Genomic DNA, 23,521 nt, shown 5'->3' with positions numbered 1-23,521 from the left:
ATAAACTAAGGGGGGGAGAATGGTGAGGGAGGGAGTGTGCTGGTGGAGGGGAATGAAGGGGGGAATAGAACAAGTGTAATGGTATAATCAATAAAATATATTAAAAAAATGATAGCCTTGCTGGGTAAAGAAACCTTGGTTGTAGGTTTTTGCTTTTCATCACCTTGAATATTTCACACCACTCCCATCTGGCCTAAAATGTTTCTGATGAGTAATCAGATGACAGTGCTATATGTACTCTCTTGTTGGTAGCTACTTGCTTTTTCTCTTGTGGCCAATGGGATTCTCTCCTTATCTTTAAGTCTTGTCATTTTAATTATAATGTGTCATGGTGTAGTCATCTTTGGGTCCAACTTGTTTGGGATTTTTTGAGCTTCCTGGATTTGTGTATCTTTTTCCTTTACCAGATTAAGCAAGTTTTCAGTCATTATTTCTTCAAATAGTTTCTCAGTCTCTTGCTCATTCTCTTCTCCTTCTGGTATTTGCATGATACAGATGTTGTTATGCTTCATGTTGTCCAAAATGTTTCTTAAGCTCTCATTTTAAAATATTTTTTCCCTTTTGATGCTCTTCTGGATTGTTTTTTTCTACCTTGTCTTCCAAAATGTTGACTCAATCTTCTGCTTCTTTGAACCTACAGTTTATTCCTGCCAGTGTTATTATTTATTTCAAATATTGCATTCTTTATTTTTTAAACATTATTTATTTATTTATTTATTTATTTATTTGTTTGAGTGAGAGCAAGAGAGAGAGAAAGAGAGGAAGAAAAACATCAGTGTGTGGCTGCCTCCTGCTTGTATCCAACCAGAAACCTGGCCGGCAACCCGGACACGTGCCTCTATTGGGAGTTGAATTGGTAGCCCCTTGATATTCAGGCTAGCACTCAGTCCACTGAGCCACACCACCCAAGGCACATTCTTTATTTCTGATTGATTCTTTTTTATGGTTTCTATGTCCTTTTTCATGCTGTTGAGTATTCTTATAATCATTACTCTATACTCTGATAAATTGCTTGCTTCCTTTTCATCTAGTTCTTCTGGGAAATACTCTTCTTCTTTCATTTGGGGTCTGTTTCTTTGTCTTCCTATTTTGGCTGCTTTGTATTTTCTGCCTTAGGTGTTAAACTAATCAGCTGTAAATATGATCAGTTGTTAATATAATCAAACTGGAATCCACAGTCAGGCTTAAGCACCATAGGGTGGGGCATATTGATCCCTGTGGTTGGAGCTATCACTTATCTTCAGGCTGATGCCATTCAGAGATGAGTGCTCTGCCTGAAAGAGATGGCTCCTGTAGTATGTGGGTGACTCAACACTTGGATCCTGGTGACTGTTTCCCCAGAGTCACCAACCCCAGACTCTCCTCAAGTATCTCTAATTCACTCTGCCCTCCCTTTGCTGGCATCCAGGGTAAGTGTCTGCAAATGAGTTTTTCTTTAGCCCTTTAAAAGGCTCTCTGCATCACTAGCCAACAGAACCTCTGCTGATTTCACAGCTGTATGTTATCTGGGTTGTTTTCTGACTCTGGTGCTTAGTCTGGGAGCCCAGCTTTGGATTTAGATCCCACTCTTCCCAGGGGAAAACCCCTGGCTGATGAAATATCCCTCTGCCATTCAGATGCCACCAGTGGGATCCCAGCCTTCCCTCTTGTGTCTCTTCCACAATCCCTACCAGTCATGTTGTGCTGAAGTGTTTTCTTCTGTATGCTCATGGTTATAAGGCTTCTCTCTAGCTATTGTTCAGTTGGTTATTTAAGGTGATTTCTCTACAATTTAGTTGTAATTCCAGATTGGTTCTGGGAAGATGTTAGTGTAGCTTCCACTTAATCCTCTGGCATCTTGGACCTCTCTGTAGACTGTCTCTTAGAAGCATTTTGTGACTTCCAGTCAAGATGGCAATGTAGGTAAATGCAACTCACCCCCTTGCACAACCACAGCAAAACTGCAGCTAAACTACAGGACAAATATCACTCAGAACTTTCAGAAAATCATGGTATATGGAAGTCCAACAACTAAGAACTTTAAGAAGCCATATTCATTCAGATGCATGGAGGCATGGACGGGCAGAGACATGGAATGGACTGGCCCCAAACCCATATGTGCTGGATATAAAACAGAGGGATATCTTGGGAGCAATGGATTCCAGTCCCATACCAGACCACCCAGCCAAGGGTTCTAATGTCAGGAAGATAAATCCCCACAACCAGTGAAGTTTGGGTCAGCAGAAGAAACTCCTCAAATTTACCCAGACTCACACCTGCTAAGCTCCAGCACCAGGGTGGCATCTTGAAGGACACCAGTGGCATATGGGGTGGAATTGAAGTATCTGCATGAGGGAGATAGCTGGGGGACAGCTTCCTTCCAAACAGAACTTCAGACAGCAACATTGATCCTTTTTTGAGCCCTTCCCTACACTGAGCCACAGTACAATGGCACCATATCTGAGTCCCCATCAACCTGGCTTACATGGAAAATCCTGGCCTGTTGATTACCTAAGGCTCTGCCCCATCAAACTTATTGGTTCATCCAAGCTGGCAACAGTGGGTTTTCCATGTGAATGGCTGGGCTAGATGCAGGCTTCAGACTATCCTAAATATGCTCAAACAAGCAATAGCTCAGTGCCCATACAGCTCAGTAAGTGACCCCAGGCCTGGCACTAGCACCAGCCATCTGCAGATCACATTATAGCTTATGCCAAGGTGCTACAGACAGAACACAGGTGGAGACTGACCTTTGCCTGTACCACCCAGGAAACTCAAGAGCCTGCACTCCCATGGTCAGTTGCAGACCATATCAGAGCATCACCACCCAAACATCTCCACTAACCATAGAGGGAGGTGGTTGCACGCCAGGAGACATAGGAAGTCCTACCAGCTATTTGGACTGAGTAAATTTCTCCCATTGACTCACTGATAGCAATCAGGACTCAACTACAAGAGGAGGGAGTAAGTACTCAGTTCACATGGAGTATGTACCTTGAGTACCCAGCTTAGGGAAGAGGGGGCTGTGCCATTGGACATTAGAAGTGTAGGGACCCTACTCCTGATATATTAGGCCATGTTACCAAGACACGGAGTAATAGCTTTACCTAATATATAAGAACGAATACAGGGAGACTACCAAAATGAGGAGACAAAGAAATATGGCCTAAATAAAAGAACAGACCAAAACTCCAGGAAAACAATGAAACAAAATGGAGGTAAGCCATCAGATGCAGAGTTTAAAACACTGGTTTTAAGGATGTTCAAGGAATTCAGTGGGTATTTCAACAGCATAAAAAATGATCCAATCAGAAATAAAGGAGGCACTAATTGAAATAAAGAACAACTTACTGGGAATCAACAGTGAAGGGGATGAAGCCAAGAATCAAATTAATGATTTAGAACTGAAGGAAGAAAAAGACAACCAATCAGTGCAACAAGAAAAAAAAATTCAAAAAATTGAGGAAAGTGTAAGGAGCCTCTGGGACAATTCAAAGCATTCCAACATTCACATAATATGGGTGCCAGGAAGGGAAAAGAAAGAGCAAAAAATTAGAAACCTATTTGGCAAAATAATAAAAGAAAGCTTCCCTAGTTTAGTGAAGGAAATAGATATGCAAGTCCAGGAAGCACGGAGAGTCCTAAACAAGACAGATGTAAAGAGGATCACACAAAGACACATCATAATCAAGACACCAAAGGTTAAAGATAAGGAAAGAATCTTAAAAGCAGAGAAAAGCAGGTAATTACCTACAAAGGATTTCCCATAAGACTGTCATGTGATTGCTCTAAAGGAACTTTGCAGGCTAGAGGGGACTGGCAAAAAGTATTCAAAGTCATGAAAGGCAAATACCTACAACCTAGGCTACTCTATCCAGCAAAGCCATTATTAGATGAAATGTTAAAGAGACCTATTTAAGAAAAAGATCAAAACTATGAACATTAAAATGATAATAAATAGACCTGGCTGGTATGGCTCAGTGGATTGAGTGTTGGCCTGCAAACCAAAGAGCCGCCGGTTCTATTCCCAGTGTAGGTCACATGCCTGAATTTCAGACCAGATCCCCAGTAGGGAGTGCATCAGAGGCAACTACACATTGATGTTTCTCTCTCACTTTTTCTCCTTTCCTTCCCCTCTCTCTAAAAATAAATAAATAAAATATTTAAAAGATAAAATAAAATGGCAATAAATATATAACTATCAACAACTGAATCCAAAAGACAACCTAGCAAACAAGCAGAACAGAAACTAATCACAGATATGGAGAACATTGGGATGGTGACCAGTTGGGAGGGAGGTCTGGGAAAACAGCAGAAAAAATGAAGGGATTAAGAAGCACAAATTGGTAGGTATATAATAAGCAAGGGTACGTTAAGAGCAAGTATATAAAATGGAGTTGCCAAAGAATATACACATATGACCCATTGACATGAACAGAGGAAGAGGGGTTGCCAGAGGGAGTGTGGGTTGCCGGGTAGAGGGGGCAAAGAGGGCAAAATTGGGACAACTGTAATAGCATAATCAATAAAATAAAAAAAAACATTTTTGCAATATCCACAGTAGTTAGAAATGTTACACGATGAAGAAATTTCCTCTAAAATATATTCTAAATCCTTTAAGTTTTAAAATCCTATCCATTTTTATATCTTTATTGGAAATAAAATGATTTTTAATTTTGATGAAAAATCATTTGTTATATTTACAGAATGCTTATGCTGTGCCAAAAACATTTAAGACATTGGCCTTGCTGGACAAGGAAGTTGCAACCATTGAATGGAATTTCCATATCTTCCTGCTCCCATTCTGAAATCAGAAAAGCCAGCTTTTGTGTTGCCTGTCACTACCAGAACCTATAAGCAGAGACAGGGATTGAATCTTTATGGGCACTTTATTCAGACAGTTGGCATTCTGAGAAGACAGAGGGTTTGTACCCTAAAAGACCATCTTAAATTCCATTTTAAGCCAACTGTTTTATAAGGAGAAGGAAAGTATAGATAAGGGGATTAGAATTTAGGGGGAAAGTTAATTAGATAAAAAGCTGCAGTATTCTTTCATTTGTGGCCTGGGTGGTAGATGTCTCACCCTGGAGTTACAATGGCTCAGATATCATCTTGATTGCTTGCAGTCCTCCTGAGACATAAAAGTGGAACTTCTCATGGTCTCCTGGAGTCAAGGTGGTTCATACTTTCATTTCCTGAAACAATAGCTTTTGCATACATTGATTGCTAAGCTTATTGGCATTACCTAAAACTAAAATTTTTCTAACATTTGAGTCCATCATCAATTCCTTTATATTTCTGTGCCCTGGTCTGAATAACCCTGTTTTTTCAAGAGGTGGACACAATGTAAGGCAGGAATAAATGGAAGAGAACAGGAGAGACACATGCAGTTACCTCAGGGGCTTATTTAGGAATCAGGAGAGAATCAGCAAGGACTTGACTGTGTACGTTGCACACTTGAGGCTCACCGCCCAGCTAACATATAGTTTAGGCTTTGTTGAGCCAACACTTTGCAGAGAAGAGAAATCATATTTTTCATACCACTTTGAGGTCACTTACAGTAAAACACATGAGCAGAAAGTGCTTAACTGTAATCAGCAGCAGCTATATATAAAAAGGAGGGTTAATCGTACTAGGAATCAGATATAAGACAATTACTCAGCGTGCTATCTCTAAACTTCCTTAAAACCAAGTAAAAATTGGAACAACGATAGTTCAAGACTCAAATATTAATGCATCACGTATCCTCAGTTATGAAAATGGTAGCCCACCCCAGTTTTGTCTCTCACCTTTCTCTTCTTTTGTCTTATAGTTTGGCTACATTTAATGATTTCAATTTGGATGCTTCCTTGACCTTTATATCTTTGATATAATGAGCCCAATTAGTAGCAAATGGGGAATTTGAGGAGAAAGCTCTGAATATTTATCTTGTAGTCATCAGATTCACTTCACATGGAAAGGTCTCTGGGTTTTATAACCAAACTCAGAACTTTCAAACTCTCAAAGGTAAATGTCGCAGATCCCATTAACCAAATTATTACATGAACCTAAAAGGTCTTTGGGTCCTTTTTCCACTTCATCCTCCATGAAATTCTAGAACACATTTCCCTTATGTTACATTTCCTACTCCCTCTTAGCCTACTCCACTATCCTTATTTTAAAAATACCCAATTGTTGGATGCAAGAACTAAAATTCCTTAAAGAATTTAATTTTTTATCTTAAAGAAGGTGAAAGGAGCCCTGGCTGGTGTGGCTCAGTGGATTGAGCGTGGGCCTGCGAACCACACGATCGGGGTTCGATTCCTAGTCAGGGCACATGCCTTGGTTGCAGGCCAGTTTCCAGCGGCGGACTCACGAGAGGCAACCATACACTGATGTTTCTCTCCGTCTCTCCTTCCCTTCCCCTCTAAAAGTAAATAAATACAATCTTAAAAAAAAAAGAAGGTGAAAGGAAAAGAGCAACAGTTTCTAAGAAGCCTGGTTTGATTCAGTCCAGCTTTCAGGCAGATTAAGCCAAGGTTTTGACCAGGCAAAATTGCCAATTCCCTAAAAGAAAAGGCTAGCACATTGCTCATTAGAGCATTCTAAATTTGCCTGTGAAATCTTTTTGCTACCATGCAATTTTCTGTTGGTTATAAATGAAACCTTTCTAGCTGTTAATACAGCCCGTGAATTGAAAAAAAAAAACACTTGCAATTAATCATAGCAGGTTGGGAGGATTCACTAAGCCTGAGTATATGGGAGAAGCTGAATAAGGCACTAGGACCTAGAAGGCATCTATCCACCCTGGCAGGAATTTCTTGCTTGGAGCTCAGACAACAAAGGCATAGAGAGATTGGTTTTCTTTCTCTCAGCATCTCCACCCAACCAGCAGAAAACCGGTGAGTGGGGCTTTCAAGTTATTTTCAGGTGGAATGTAATGGATATCAAATGGGAAAAGCACAAGGCAAAGTCCTCTCTCTCTCTCTCTCTCTCTCTCTCTCTCTCTGCCTTTTCCTCTCCCTCTCCTCTTCCCTCTCCCTCTCTCTCCTCTCTTTCCTCTTTCCCCTCTCCCCTTTCCTTATTATTGGATTCTTTCCTTACGCATCTATCTGAAATTTCCCTTTGGAAAAGTGAGTTTGATGTTTCTTTGTTTTCATCGTGATGTTGATTTAGAATAACAACCCCTGACACTAGAGCAAAGCCCAGCGTTACAGCAAGTCTGGGGAAATGCTTGCTACTGGTCTTGAGGAGGTGGGGTTTCTCAACACTGCAGGCTGTCTGACGGAGACAATGCTGAGCTCAGCACAGGTCATGGTGACATTGGAAGAAAAGGGGGACCAAGCCTGCCAAACCTACTAGGCACCAGTCCCCCTTTATCTCTTGTCCTCCTGGTCCTTTGCAAATATCTCAACATGACAATACATAGCAGCTGAATCCTGCTTGTTTTGTGAGTCTTTTTATCCCCATATGTGAGATGCATGTTAATAGTTTGTTTCTAAAGCTGTCACTACCTTTGCTAGCATTTCAGACTTCTGTTGTATCTTCTGTTTCATGTTGTGATTCTCTTCTTTTCTTTCTCCCCTTACCCCTCTCTCTCTACTTCCTCCCTTCTTTTCTTCCTTCGGCAGAAGGGGGGAAAGGCAGATCTTACAGATGACCATCTTTTTCTCTGGCGACACACCTGCACAATACACAAGTTGGGGGTGAATTGTCTGCTGTGGGGGCAAAATGCCCCTTCAGTCAGGGTAGAAATTCAGAACAATGAAAGGTGTGCTTGCTTCTGCAGGCCACCTATGCTATTCATGGACTCATTTGGGAATCTTTCAACAATTAAATTATTTCATTAAGAGGTGGGAATGCATCGATGGGGAGGGGAGAAAGCATCTAAAAAGACTAGAAAAGGATTTTGTGACCAAATTTTGTACCAGAGGGAAGCAATCTAATAACTTGTTAAATAGCTGATTTGCCTAATCATTTTTCCAGCTTATTTCTTATGAATGCTGGATAGCTGCACCAGCTTTGGGGGAAAGGGGTTGATGAATAGCACAAAGACATTGGCTATTCCCTGGAGGCTGTCCCTTTAAAGGAGAATCCTAGTTTATACTGGGGTAAAAAAGGGAGTTTGGAATAATATTAAAACACTCCCCTTTGTAGTCATTTTACTGAGATGCAAAAATTGATTTCTAAACTGGAGATGCTAGCCTTGCCTAACTACTTCTGTTCTCTTCAAGGAGAATTTTGTTAGGCTATATAGATTTATTTACAACTGGTAGTGATGTGAACATGTATAAGGAAACAGATGACCGTTTTAATGTATTTAACCCTAAGTTACAATTTGATAGGAGCCAGTGTCAGTAGGTCTCAGGATTTTAAGCTATTTCAAAATCCCTCCTACTCCTCTGTTTAGAACAGTGCCAAATTTGCCTCTCTAGCTCTCACCCCAACCCCCACAACCATCAGCACTCCCTCAGCCCCTCCTTTTTCTCTATTAAGATCAATATTCCTGCAGCTCAGGGGCAAGCAGCAGATGGGTCACAGGCTTTTTCCAACCAGTTCTTTTCACAAGCAGCAGATTGCAGATCTGTATCTGGCTAATATTTGATTTCTTTTTCTCCCTGACCACTTTTTTTTCTTGGCCTCTTTTCACCCCGACCCTTTTCCCCAACACTCAGGTATCTGAGGTTCCACCAAAATATGGAACTTGATTTTGGACATTTTGATGAAAGAGATAAGACATCCAGGAACATGCGAGGTTCACGGATGAATGGGCTGCCTAGCCCCACTCACAGTGCGCATTGTAGCTTCTACCGAACCAGAACCTTGCAGGCACTGAGCAATGAGAAGAAAGCCAAGAAGGTACGTTTCTACCGCAATGGGGACCGTTACTTCAAGGGGATTGTGTATGCTGTGTCCTCTGACCGTTTTCGCAGCTTCGATGCCTTGCTGGCTGACCTGACTCGATCTCTGTCTGACAATATCAACCTGCCTCAGGGAGTGCGCTACATTTACACCATTGATGGATCCAGGAAAATTGGAAGCATGGATGAACTGGAGGAAGGTAATTCAAGGAGTGGGTGGTGGTCCTTTTTGGGAGGTGGCATCATTGGTTATGACTACATTTCTTGGATTTCATTGAAAGATATTAGGAAATATATTTGTTAAACACCAGGTTGATGGTCAGGCTTCTGATTCTATAGGCACCAACAGAGCCATTAGCTCTTTCATGGCCTTCAGTCTCTGCTGGGGTGGCAATAGTGCACTGTGTTTACTCACTGGGTTTTACAAAGGAAAACCTGAATTGTATCATTTACTCTAGATCTTAATAATTACCTCTCAGAAGCACTATTAAGGCAGACCATTAAATAATTAAGGGTTGTAAATGAGGAAAGAAGTTTGGTTGGGTTAACAGAAAAAAAATACCCAAATATCCTCTGAACTGCTAAGAGACTATTTGTGAATTGCAACTTAAGGAAATATGCATCCTAAAAGCAAGACTTCCTGGACATGCTCACAAAGGATTATACTTTTAGGTAAGTGGTCACTGCTCAGCTGTTGCTTCTAAAAAGCACACTTCAGGGTGTGTCCCTAAGGCTGAGGTCATTAAGAGAAATACCAAAGAAAGCTGTAGGTATGTCTGGTATTTTAACAAAGACTCTTTCTATTAGAATAGGAACTGACTCACTGTACATAAATCCTTTTAAATCCTCTTTACATTTTGGTTTTCCAATTGAATTTTATGACTAGGTTGCTGAAAATCCTGACAACCTATCTGCCCACCCCCAAACAGGGGCCCACCTCTTACAAAAACTTGCTCTTTCATGAAGCCTTTTTTGTAGTCATTTAGAAATAGATCTTAGGGTTCATTCTTATATTTTACTTGATGAAACAAATTATGTTAGGGATGCCTCCCTACCCCCACTTTTAAATATTGGTATAATATATTTGATCAGTTTAATCTGAACACAATGCTTTAAAGGTCAGCCTCAAATAGTGGTAATAATAAAAATACTCCTGCCCAACCTCCACCCCATGCTCCAGCCTTTCTTTTTCACTCTTTCCATTCCCTGAGCAATGGTGAGTTTAGAGCAGGCAGATTTCTAGGGAAATCAAATTATGAAACAGCCAACAAGGAAGGAGAAATAGCACATTCAATGACTTGATGTGGGAGTGACCCACCTCTGCTTCACTGCTTCTAGGTTTCTTGTGTTCCTAGACAAAGGAGCATGAGGGCTTCCCTTGTACAGCCATATTCTTGCAAGTAGCTTCTATTTTCCAAGTCAGGTCAAGAGGTTTGGGGCCAGTTATTTATAAGAGACAGTGTCTATATACATGCCGGATCTAGGTCTCAGGGTTCAAGTCTGAGGTTTTTCTACATAGGTGACCTTGGAAAATGATGCCGGGGAATCTTAGATTATTTGATCATATGTTAGATGGCCAGACAGAGGTCAGTCCTGGGCTTTTCCTGAACACTGAAGGATTGGTCATCCTAGTGTAGATTTTAAAATAAAGGAGAGTCAGGGAAAACTAGAAGAAGGGATTCAAGTTAGACTGAGGGAGCTATCCAACTGAGTAATCAATAAAGTATGTGTCTTTATTGTCACTGTAAAATACACATCTCAGTCAAATTTGAGGGCCTTTTTCTGTAATAATTTTCACAAACAAAGTGACATGAATTACCCAATATATCCTCATTTTCACTAGCTGTGATTTTCTAAAGACCATGATAGACACTACCACAAGCTTCTGAATCAAGTGACATTGTATTCAGAGCAAGATTAGAATGTTTTTGTGTTTGATATAAGAAAATTGTCATGTACAGATTTTCCCCCCAAATCTATTTTTAACATGTGTTGCTCATATAAGCTCTTGATATTGATTGTCCCTCAACCTCATGTTCATGTGTTTGTTATAATAATCTCAGTTCAATGTAGGTAATAAATATAATTTTTAAGACTGTAGCTTCCTTTTCTTTTGATCCTTTTGAGTCCTGCTAGGTTGTACTCCTCTCATTTACAATTCCTACCTACAGTGATAATACTTCCTGGTGAATTACTGGACTATGTAGAGTATAAATCTGTCTGAGTTGCATTTATTCACATGTCATCTATGACCACAGGCTGCAGTGGCCCTCAATGCCTCCCAACTCCTGCTTACTGCCCATTTAGTCAAGAAAATTCTGGGGTATCTCTGTCATAATGTTAAGAAATGTAATTGGTTTTCCCACCACCACACAGCAAGATAAGAAAAGGCATCAGAATGAGGAGGCTAAAGAAAAAGTCTTTTCCTCTTTCATTTTGTCATTTGGAACTACCTACTCATCTAGGAATGGAAAGCAGAAGTCCCTTACTTTGGTCACTTTTGGAAGAAGTTGAATGAAAGATATATAAAAAGTCATATACATTGCTTCCCATGAGACTTCAAACTGAAAAAGTTTAGAAAGATCTCTGGGTGAAGAATTAGGGATATTAGGTTCCAGTTTTAGAAGGAGAAGATAAAAATGAGAAAAGATCTGTAATTAGATTTGATTCAAATTTAAGGTCTGCCAACTGCTAGCTTGTGACCTTGGGAAAACCATTTTTACTACCCAAGCCTCAATTTTTCATCAGTAAATTTAGAATAACTGCTTTGAGAATTAAATAAGACAATGTATATTGTGTTTAGCATTCTGCCTGGCACACAGTAGCACTCAATAAAGGGTAGCAATTAGTGTTTGAATCATCCTACTTTACAGCTTATTAGCTATATAACAATAGATTTGTCATTCTCATCACAGTGATTAAGGTTTTCCCTTTTTAAAACAACTCATCTTTAAAAATCAACTTTACTAAGGTATAATTCACATACCATAAAATTCATCCATTTAAGTGTGTGATTTGATGACTTTAGAAAATTTACTAACTGGTATAACCATCATCATAATTAGTTTTAGACAATTTCCATTACCCTAAAAAGAAACCCAACCCTGACCATTGTGGCTCAGTTGGTTGGGCATCATCCCACACACACACAAAAAAAAGATTGCCAGTTTGATATCTGGTGAAGGCGAATGTTTGTGTTGTGGGCTCAGTCCCTGATTAGGGTGATTGTTGTTTCATTCTCACATTGGTGTTTTTGTCCCTCCCTTCCTCTCTCTCTAAAAATAAATAAATAACATCTTTAAAAAAAAAGAAAATAAGCCCTGTAGCAGTTAGCTGCCACTGACTATCTTCCCTGTTCTCTCCAGCTCCAAGCATGAATCTACTTTAGGTCTCTACAGATTTTCCTATTCTTGACATTTTATGTAAATTGATTCATACACTATGTACATTTTGTGACTGGCTTCTTTCACTTAGAAAAGTGTTGTCAAGGCTTATCCATGTCATACCATGTATCTACTACACTTCATTTTTTATTGAGGAATAATAGTTCATATATGCATAGAACATATTTGGTGTTTATTATAATATAATTATCTGTAAAATGAAACTAGTAAACCTATCTTTTTTTATCTAGTATGGTGGTTGTAAGGATATTATCAAGTAATAGATATCAAAGCACATTGACAAGGTAAAACTACAGCTACAAAGTACCATTATTGTCAATGATGTAAAAATGATGATGTTGATGATTGTGAGGCATTCGAATGGTCAATGGTTTCCATACCTGTCTGCCTTTAAGAATCTTTTAGAGTTTTAGAGCAATATAAATTCCTGGGCCACATCCTAGATCTATTGAATTAGAATCCCCAGGACTATGGCTCCAGAATGTGTGTTCTTACAAAATTCCCAGGTGATTCCTATCACCACTTAGACTTGGAAATACTGGATTAGGTGATATTGATGGTACCCTTAAGCTAACTACAGTGGTGGGAGTTCCTTAGCATGCAGAAACACTTGTTTTTGTTTTTTTTCTTTGTAGATCTTAAAGGAATAATGGAACATAGAACACACTACATTCTCAAATGGCCACATTATTAACTATCTAGCCTAAAATCAAATGAAATAAAAAGCAGTCATCTAATAATCACTCTTGCCTTGTAGCACTCCTTTGTCTAATGTCTCTAGTCAAGTGTCTGCTGCTAGATACTGAAAGTAGCAAGGGGAAAATTTGGGACCAAACTCAGTTTGATGCCAGCTTTTCCATAGATCTCTGGTTACACTAAGAATCATAGCAAAGTAATGTAGAACATGGCCCTTATTAGCTATATTCCCAATGAATAAAATCTATGAGTGACTTTTCCTTTTGTCTTGCTTAGTCTTCATCATTGGATCTTTTTCCTTCCCCTAATATCCTATCCAAATATTTCTCACATTTCTTATATATGAGTATTCAAAACAATCTTACCGGCATTTTGATCATTATTATGCCAACCCTGGGACAGAATATTTATTTTATTTTATTTTTTAATATTTTTTAAATTTAATTCTTGTTCAAGTACAGCTTTCTATCAGACAGAATATTTATAATTGAGACAGTCTCATTAGAAAATCTGAGCTGTATAGTGACCCTAGTTATGATTTAGTTCCTTTGCCATAGATCATTTGTTCCAATGAGATGAAAATGCCTTCTCACTAATTTATTCTCTGACTACTAAAGCAAGTACATTGACAAAGAAGCAGATTTTAGCATACTTGGGAGAGATGTATCATTACTAGGTATGATGATATAACAAAGTACCATTTAATATGTTTCTTCTTGAGTAATGAAGCCTTGGAAAAAAGAAGAAAGCCCAGGCAGAAGTGTTTTTGCACTGAGAAAATAAAAATGTTTAATGTTTTTTTTAAATGGAGCCCTACTGAATATGAAGGGAGGTAAACATTAGATCATCTTAAGCCCACAATTTGTTCCCTTCCTGTGCTTTTAGCTGTACTTTTATGACTTCATTTCTTTACCCCTTCACACCAAAGCACTTTGTCAATTCCAGCAAATTGTCATGTTGCTTGGCTTTCTGAAGTCAGTTTTCCTTTTGGGCTCCCAATGGGTAGGAAATGGCCCTTGGATCTGTGACAGAATGAGAACTCAGCTGTGTAAAGTGGTAACACACCTCACCCAACTCCAAGTGCCAGGCAACTGAATATGCAAGAAACATTTGAGCTCTGGAAACAGGTGTTGTAGACATTTGCAAAATCAGAACAAGGAAGCCTCGGTCTAGAGAAATTAGCATACTTGATGTCTTTCTGATAGTAGAATTGGAGATTCCTCAGTGGTGGGCAATGATTTCTTTAATATTTAAATACCATAATAGCGTTGTCTCCTAAAGTCCATTTGGGATATGGAAAAAAAGAAAATTCCTTCTAATAGAGCTTTAGGATTAGAAGAGACTCCATATCACTAGTGTAATATCTTCAATTTGTAGATGAAAAAGCTGAGACTCAGAGGTTAAGTGATTTGCCTGAACCCATACAGTTTGTAAATGCTTGATTGGGATTTGAATTCAAGAACATCTGATTTCCTATTTCACTGCTTTTAACCACTATAAATATTGTTTCTGTGTGTGTGTGGAATGAGGGATGCTGATAATGGAGGAGACTATGCATGCTTGGGGGCAAATGGTATATGGGAAATCTCTGTACCTTCCTTTTAATTTTACTGTGAACCTAAAACTTCTCTAAACAATAAATTCTTTAAAAAAATCTTGTCCTCAGTGTGCATCAGCAGTGACAGCACATGGCTTTGTTAGCCATGAAGCTTCTATATTTCCCACTTGCAGCAACTGGAGCCTTCTCTTAACCAGTAGAAACTCTTATCTTTGAGGCATGAGACCCAGGCTGTGCTTATGTTCTATGATGATTATAGCTCAGTTCTAAGATGGCTGCCCTTGCTTCTTGCCCATTTCTTTCCTTCAGCTTCTATTCCTCCTTTTTCCTCCCAACTGTTTCTTCCTTCCTCTTTTCCTTTTTTACTCTTTCCTTGTTCTTTCCCAATAAAAGCATTAATAATAAGGATAGCTGTAATTTATCAAGTGTTTACTATGTACCAGGTTCTTGGCTCAGCACTTCATATCTGTCATGTGATTTGTGCCTCAAAATAACCTTACGATGTAGGGATTGTTACTACAATCCTCACTTTGCATACAAGTAACTGAACCAAAGGCAACTAGGTAATTTGTCCAACGACACAGGAAGTACTGAGGACTGCATTCTGACTGACATCACATCAGCTGCTCTTTTTCCATTACTCAAGTTCGGGGCCAAAGGAGCGAGAGTGAAGAGACTGAAAGGTACTTTTCGAAGGTGCTTAATGTAGATTTGGCTGAGGGCTGGGCTCTCTGGAAAATTCTTGGGTACCATATGATGCTGTAGCTCTCTACCATCATGTTCATTTTTATCTGGGGGTACTTAATCATATTCATAGTTCAGAGGCTTAAGAGGTTTAGGAGATATGGGAGCAAAAAAAGGTCCAGATTCCTAGTAGGGTCATACAGTTGACTCTCTAGAAGAGACTGTAGGTGAGTGAAATAAATATATATCCTCACACATTTCTACACCACAGGTTGTCTGAGTTTTGAAGTGTGTGACAAGTTATGGAAAACATCTGATGTAAAGACAGTGGTCTCTTAGAAAGTGCCCGCAAAACTGGTGAAGTGCTAAGCAATAGGCTATTTCTAGGGTAGGGGGGATATTGGCTATAAATATATGGGGGAATTAAAAAACCTTCCCTTTCATCATCTTAAGGCACAAATAAAAGATCCTAGACTATAACGCTGGTTGATTTGCATTAACCAACAAGAGAGCTAGAGAAATTAGGGTTTCTTTTGGCTAAGGTTTTTGACCACCCTATTTTGTGTGTGTGTGCACCAGGGTGCCCATGGTTAACATACAAAGCACGAGAGGACACTAGCAGCTTCTGGCACTCAGAACTGTGTTGGAAGACACTTACCCTCTCCCTCCACACACACCCATAGATGTTCTCAAAGGTGCCCTAGAGATTCTGACTTAATCTTTTCTCAGCATTAACTGAGAAATTCATTAATTGCCATGGCTTAGAAGATTTGGTGCTACAGCACAGCAATCAATATTTGCAAATATTACCAACCCAGTGTTTCTGAACGTCTCTGCATGCTTGTCCTGCTGAGACCAAAGGAAGAAGAGCCATCAGAGCATAATTATATTCAATGTTTTCTTTGCACTAACTAATAAACTAGAGTTTATTTATTTATGTATTTGAGTTATTACTAGTAAGTTAAGCCTAATTAAATCATACTGTTTTTCTACTGCTTGACCTCCGGATGAACTTCTGTATACCTTGAGGCAAATGAATTTTATTTAACAAATTCAACCGTGTCCAATATTCTTTTCCCCAGGCTCAGTCTACCTCTTTTATTTTTTCCAACTTCTAGTCCCAGGTGTCTAATAACCTCCTTTTGCCTCTGGCCTTTGTGTTTCTTCATCGTATTAGTTATTTCTTCTACCTCAAGGTACATGTGAAAATTACACTGGATCCCTTCAATCCATAAATCAGGCTATGTAATATATTCTTACATCTTAACTTCATTACTTGCAGCAGCCAAGGGTGAACACTGATGAAAATGGCCTTGAACACAGGGATGCATTTGGGAAGATGCAAAGATGAGGGTGGGTGGTAGAGACAAATAAGAGTATTTCTCAAAGAAGAGTTATAATTTGCAGACACAAAGAATATTGTGTGTGTATGTGTGTGTATGTACAAGTTGTTATTCAGACAATTTCTCCAGCTGGGTGTAAGCAATAGGGGGCACAATTATTAATGCATATATACATTCAACACATATATATTTCCCATTTCAATATTCTACTAGTTAGCTATGTTCTCTCTGCAAAGGATAATCTGACTTCTTGGCAAGTATGTACTATATGCCCAATATGCAGGGTTATTTTGTCATTGTAATTTGGAGTAAAAATGATCAACTTTGAAAGTTCTTCTTGGTTTATAAGATAACAATGGAACAGGACTATGAGCCCAGAAACAGGACAGGGACATTAAAGAAGAGATACATGTGAGAGACACTCCAGGAATGCCCATAGATGTTAACAAACATCCTAGAAATTCACATAAACATTTCAATTCTAATAAGTCCATACTTGTTAGATTATATTTAACTGAGTTCATTGTCTTTAGGACCCTTAGTTTTATAGGATTTTTAAAAGATTTCGTTTACTTTTTAGAGAAGGGAAGGGAGAGAGAAAGAGAGGGACAGAAATATCAATGTATGGTTGCCTCACATGCACCCCCCAACTGAGGACCTGGCCCACAACCCAGGCATGTGCCCTAGACTGAGAATCAAACCTGCATCCCCCTGATCCACAGGCCGGCACTCAGCCACTCAGCCACACTAGCCAGGACTATAGGGTTTTTAATTGAACCAAGTATGCCATTATAATGAAGAATGTTTTTCTGATTACTTGCCCTTGAATTTGAATGAGCCAAGTTGTTATAGAGCGCAATTGGGAATTGTACCTAAGGTTGTTTATTATCACCATTTCTCCAAAAGTTGTACTCCAAAATCAGTGTGTATTAGTTGGTAGAATAGTCCATATATCTGCTATTAAACTAATTACTCCTTATGTCTTCCCTTAGGGGAAAGCTATGTTTGTTCTTCAGACAACTTCTTTAAAAAGGTGGAGTACACCAAGAATGTCAATCCCAACTGGTCTGTCAATGTGAAGACATCTGCCAATATGAAAGCCCCCCAGTCCCTGGCTAGCAGCAACAGTGCCCAGGCCAGGGAGAACAAGGACTTTGTGCGCCCCAAGCTGGTGACCATCATCCGCAGTGGAGTGAAGCCTCGGAAGGCTGTGCGTGTGCTTCTGAACAAGAAAACAGCCCACTCTTTTGAACAAGTCCTCACTGACATCACTGAAGCCATCAAACTAGAGACCGGGGTTGTCAAAAAACTCTACACTCTGGATGGAAAACAGGTAGGTGGCTTTTTCAGACTACTTTTCTTCTTATTTGTTCTAAATCCGTGGATGAACATTTTATACATAAGGCATCATTTCTGGTTGAAGGACTCTTCCTCCACCTCTCACCATTCCAATCTGATGTTTCATGTCTCATTTGGAAGAAAAGTCTTTTCAGCAGACAAAGCAATGAACTAAGAATCTGAGGCTTTTAAATTCAGTCTGCTTCTGACTTACCAAGTAAAATGATCACAGCCTCAACTTTCCTACATTTTAAGAAAAGATGTGTTAGAAGCTATGTCTTACATTTTTATGTATATGGATTTAGCTATTACATAAGGCAAACTTCATTGTTCAATGTATGTGACTGGAAATGGGCTTTCCCCACCCATTTATTCTTAGATTCCCTTACATTGGTATTCAGCATTCATTCTGTTGAAAAGAGGTTGAAGTAACCCATGTATTCTATGATAAGAGTCAAATCTGATGGAAGAACCGAAATATCTAGTTTGTTGTCTTTGCCTCACTACACCATATATTTTTTTCTCTTTGTTTTCCATGTGACATGGCTATCTTATTTTCATTCTGCTGATGGTTTGTGTGAGAAAGGGACTGTTTCAGGATCCTAAAATTAGCCCAAGTAGATTCTGCTATATGTTCTCTTCCAAATCAGGTTCTTCATGTCATTGATTATGCTACTAAAGTACCACCTATATTAATATCTTGGAAAGAATGTAGCCAGACATCTCCATTAGACAGTTGCACCATTCTCTTGAGCATAGAGAGCTGTAAATATATGACAAAAAATGTTCCAAGTAAATTGGAAGAGTGGCTGGTTCTGTTGGCTCTAAAGAGAATCCTAGTCCCCCATCAGAGAAGATATGTGTAGATTATTATTAGTCCATACTTTCTACCTCATAAAATACCTTTGGTGTTTGAACAAAGGGGCTGATTACACCTGCCCTACCCATGCTCACAGTATTCTCATGAGGATTAAAGAAAATCATGGATATGAAAGCACTCTATGAATTAAAACACATGATATAAATATGTATGTATAATATTAATCATTAAATAAGATAAATATGTAAATGACAATTTAATATACGTATTTGTATACATATATATAAATAAATGTTAGGTCTCCTCCCTTTACCTCCATCATTCTTAGATTGAACTTGCAACATTTTTGTGGTGATATATTATTCTTTGGCATTCTGTGACTGATCCTAATAATAAATAAAGGGACACCTCCACCTCCTGGGCTAGGAAGTTCCAGTCTAGTGATGGGTAGATTTCGATCCTACAGCAGAACACACAGAATAGCAATCCAGCTCGTTCAAGCACCATCTCCCATCTGGGGGGGGGCACATTACAAAATGCTACTGTATGATATGGTGTGTGCACAAAAATGTCAATAGGCAATGCTAGAGGGAGCAGAACAATGCTTTGTCAGGCATCAGTGTCACTGTTGATAGTGTTCCTTCTCTTTAAAAAGTCTCCCTCTGCCTACTGTGACCCCCTGGGAGTTATCTTTTAAGGTGTGGTTCGTGTTATATTATCTCTGTTATATCTCTGTTATATTAACTCTGTCTCCACTATGCAAAGTTAAAACAATCTTAACTTTTTAAAAATGCTCAGTTCCTGATACATTGTGGATGTTTGTAGGTTGAATGAACTAACACAAAGAGATTCTCACATGGCTCAGGTAGATGTTCTGAGACACCCTCTACTTTCAAAGTTCTAGACACTTTCCTTATGTCTATCTGAAGAGATAGATGTCTTTCCAAAAGAGTAGATGTTCTACAGGAGAGGTGCCTGTACCTTATTTATTTGGAAGTCACTGAGGGCAGACTTTTAAAGCAGTATTTCCCAAAGTATATGGTAAGAGGGCAAGAACTATCCCTACCACCCTGGCCTGAGAAACTTTTTATAAAAGGTTCCTGTGGCCAAATAAGTTTGTAAAATGTTACAAATTATATGCCTTTCTTAGAGATTCATAGTATTTATTAGTATATTAAATATTCTGAGAAGTCCTGCAGAAAGAAAATCCATTTAATTTAGCCCCAGAATTTCCCAATCTTATTTAACACAAATATGTTGTTTGGAATATATATATGTGTTGTTTGGAATATATATATATATACACATATATATATATGAATATATATCATTGAATATATATGAATATATAATAGAATGTGTAATGGGACAGGGTTCCATCCAAAATGGAGGTATACATAAAAACACTTCGCTTCCTCACATAACCAAAAGAGGGATAACAACCAATAAAAAAAAACACAGAACTGCCACAATAGCAATCTGCATGGAACTCTGACAACCAAGGTTAAAGAAACTGGAGAGCATTATACTCAGTGAAATAAGTCCCAGAATGAAAGACAAATACCATATGATCTTACTTATAAGTGGAACCTAATTAATAAAACAAACAAGCAAGAAAAATATAACTAGAGACATTAAAATAAACAACAAACTAACAGTAACCAGAGAAGAGTGGGAAGAAGGATAATAGGGGATAATAATGGAAGGGCCATCAAGGAACATTTATAAAGGACATACGGGCAAAGCCAATGGGGGTAGTTTTGAGGGTAGGAGGTGGGGATGGGTGGGAGAGGAGGCCATGGTGGGGTGAAAATGGAGACAAATCTACTTGAACAACAATAAAAAAATAAAAAGTGAGAGACATGTATCTAGACCAGTAGGAGGGGTGGAGATGAGGAGATGGGCAGCCAGGTGGTGGACTGAATTTCACTGGCAAGAAGGGGCTGGCTCATGGGGCTCAAACTAAGACTCAAAATCTCTAGCTGTAAATACTGAAGGGGTTGCAAAGGTGGTAAAAACTCCCAGGCTCACAGGACAGTTCACTGGAAATTGGAGCAACACCAGAGTGAGCAAGCAGCATTGTTCCCTTTCTGACCCCTCTCCAACAGACAGCACCACAATGCAGCAAAGAGGCTTGCTCCACCCTGGTGAGTGCCTAAGATTCTTCCCCCTTACAACATAACAGGTGTGCCAAGACAAAGAAATATAGTCCAAATGAAAGAATCAAAACTCCAGAAAAAGAGCTAAGCAATGAGGAGATAGACAACCAATCTGACACAGAGTTCAAAATACTGGTAATTAGGATGCTTACAGAACTGGTTCAAATCAGTCACAAAATGAAGGAAGAAATGAAGGCTACCCAAAGTGATATAAAGCAAAATATACAGGGAACCAATGGTGAAGGGAAGGAAGCTGGGACTCAAATCAATGATTTGGAAGAAAAGGAAGAAATAAACATCCAACTAGAAAAGAATGAACAAAGAAGAATTCAAAAAAATGAGGAGAGGCTTAGGAACCTCTGGGACAACTTTAAACATTCCAACATCTGAATCGTAGGCCTGCCAGAAGGAGAAGAGGAAGAGCAAGAAATTGAAAACTTATTTGAATGAATAATGAAGGATAACTTCCCCAGTCTGGCAAAGCCAATAGACTTCCAGGAAGTCCAGGAAGCTGAGAGAGTCCCAAAGAAATTGGACCCAAGGAGGAACAAACCGAGGCACATCATAATTAAGTTACCCAAGATTAAAAATAAAGAGAGAATCTTAAAAGCAGCAAGAGGAAAGGAGAGAGTTACCTACAAAGGAGTTCCCATAAGACTATCAGCTGATTTCTCAAAAGATACCATGCGGGCAAGAAGAGGATTGAAACAAGTATTCAAAGTCATGAGAGGCAAGGAGTTCCATCCAAGATCACTGTATCCAGAAAAGCTATCATTTAGAATGGAAGGGCAGATAAGGTGCTTCCCAGATAAAGTCAAGTTAAAGGAGTTCATCATCACCAAGCCCTTATTATATAAAATGTTAAAGGGACTTATCTAAGAAATAGAATAAGCTCAAAAATTACAAACAGTAAAATGACAACAAACTCATAACTATCAACAATTGAACCTACAAAACAGAAACTAAGCAAACAACTAGAATAGGAACAGAATCACAGAAATGGAGATCATATGGAGGGTTATCAGTGGGGAGGGGGAGGGGAAGAGGGAGAATGGGAAAAAGGTATAGGGATAAGAAGCATAATTGGTAGGCACAAAATAGGCAGTGGGAGGATAAGAATAGTATAGGAAACAGAGAAGCTGAAGAATATATATGTACAACTCATGGACATGAACTAAGGGGGGTGGGAATTCTGGAGGGTGGGGAGTTGCAGGGTGGAGGGGGGATATAGGGGAGACAAAAATTGGGACAACTGTAATAGCATAATCAATAAAATATACTTTAAAAGAATGTATATTATATAATATACAATATGGAATGTATGTATTATGGAATATATGTAAAGGGATATATATAGTGAAATATACACATACACATATATTCTTCAAAGCACACTAGGAAATGCTATTTACAGGAGATGCTGAATAATTTGGAAGTAATGGTCCTAACATCACTGGTAAGATTGGTATGCATGGGTTAACCCACAAATCAAACATTGTTGTGTGGTTACAGCAAGGACATTAAATAACAATATTTGGGGGTACATGAACAAACCTACTAATTACAGAACAAGTTCTGAGTATACTGAAAGTTGATGCCAAACTCAAGTTTTGGATTCCAGCCCATTTCCCAATTCTAGTGATGACAGTTCTAATGTTAACACCTATCAGTCACTGATTACTGGTGAGTATTCTTACTACTTGGAAATATGTTCTTCCTCTACACAGGCAGAAGGCACATGTGTTGTAATGGCTCGGACTTGTTTGGATGAGATTCTGTTTAGCCTGTTTTTAATGGAAAGGAGAAAGTATGGTCAAGGCTATTTGTTATTAACAATTTTAACATGAAATTAAGGCCCTCGCTTAATTTCTGTCTTGCTCTAACTGGATGCCAGATGAATTAGAACAAATGGTTTTCTCCTTCTATGTTTCAAACAATCCGGTTGATCATAACCAGATTGATTGTTGCTTCTATTCCCATGTGTACCATTTGACAAGCAATCTGTAGACATGGTTCTCATCTCTTTATGTTTGTTTTTATTTTGATTGTATGTACCTTTGGAGCCCTTGGTGTGTTTAGGTCTTATGCTTTGCCAGTATAGAAGACTGATTTCCTGACTTTTTGTCTCTAAGGTATTACAGTTTGTATAGGCAGGGAAGCTAACCATTACCAGTAGGAAGGAGTCCCAATTTCTTCCTCACCTCAAAAATAATTTGCTAATGTAATTGGGAATAGGGGGTAGGTCCATAGATACTCCCATGGGCTGTAATGGATTTCTGTTTGGTCAGAGAAAACATGGTGAAGGGTTGGATAATGATGTATATTAGTTCACTCTCAGGTAACATTGTTCTATTGATTTCTTGGTAGCTGGAGTTGTACTATATTGACAAAACTACCCAACTATTACTTTCTTTAATCGAGACACACTTACCTTTATCCTTAAAGATCATGGATGCATAAAACTTGGAATCCAAATTTCTAGTTAACTTGCTGGCTCAGGACATACATGGTCTATCTAGCCTTAAATTCATTTTTGTAAAGTATACAGCATGGTGCTTCTGTTAGTAATGCAAAATTTTAATAATAGATTTCCAGCTTTTTGGCCTCTTACACAGGGGTACAGCTGATCCTAACACCATGTGATTCTATGCTACACTTACTGGCATCTCTAGTGTCAGTTTTGTTCACATTCAAGATTTG

General features: G+C 38.9%; 1 protein-coding gene across 1 annotated transcript in view; it reads left to right on the top strand.

Annotated features, from left to right (window-relative positions):
* Window positions 1–6,804: 6,804 nt before the first annotated feature.
* Window positions 6,805–23,521, top strand: part of DCX (doublecortin) — a 161,811-nt gene continuing 145,094 nt past the window's right edge. The window contains exons 1-3 of the mRNA XM_037060156.1: window positions 6,805–6,860; window positions 8,634–9,019; window positions 17,497–17,837. Coding sequence (XP_036916051.1) covers window positions 8,656–9,019; window positions 17,497–17,837 — 705 coding nt within the window. The 5' untranslated portion in view covers window positions 6,805–6,860; window positions 8,634–8,655. The remainder of the gene's footprint in view (window positions 6,861–8,633; window positions 9,020–17,496; window positions 17,838–23,521) is intronic.

This window comes from Sturnira hondurensis, unplaced genomic scaffold (assembly GCF_014824575.4).
Source record: "Sturnira hondurensis isolate 20B ecotype Veracruz unplaced genomic scaffold, ASM1482457v3 Scaffold0011391, whole genome shotgun sequence".
NCBI classification, from domain to species: Eukaryota; Metazoa; Chordata; class Mammalia; order Chiroptera; family Phyllostomidae; genus Sturnira; species Sturnira hondurensis.
The sequence above is the reverse complement of the archived record's forward strand: the minus strand, read 5'-3'. Positions and strand labels throughout refer to the sequence as shown.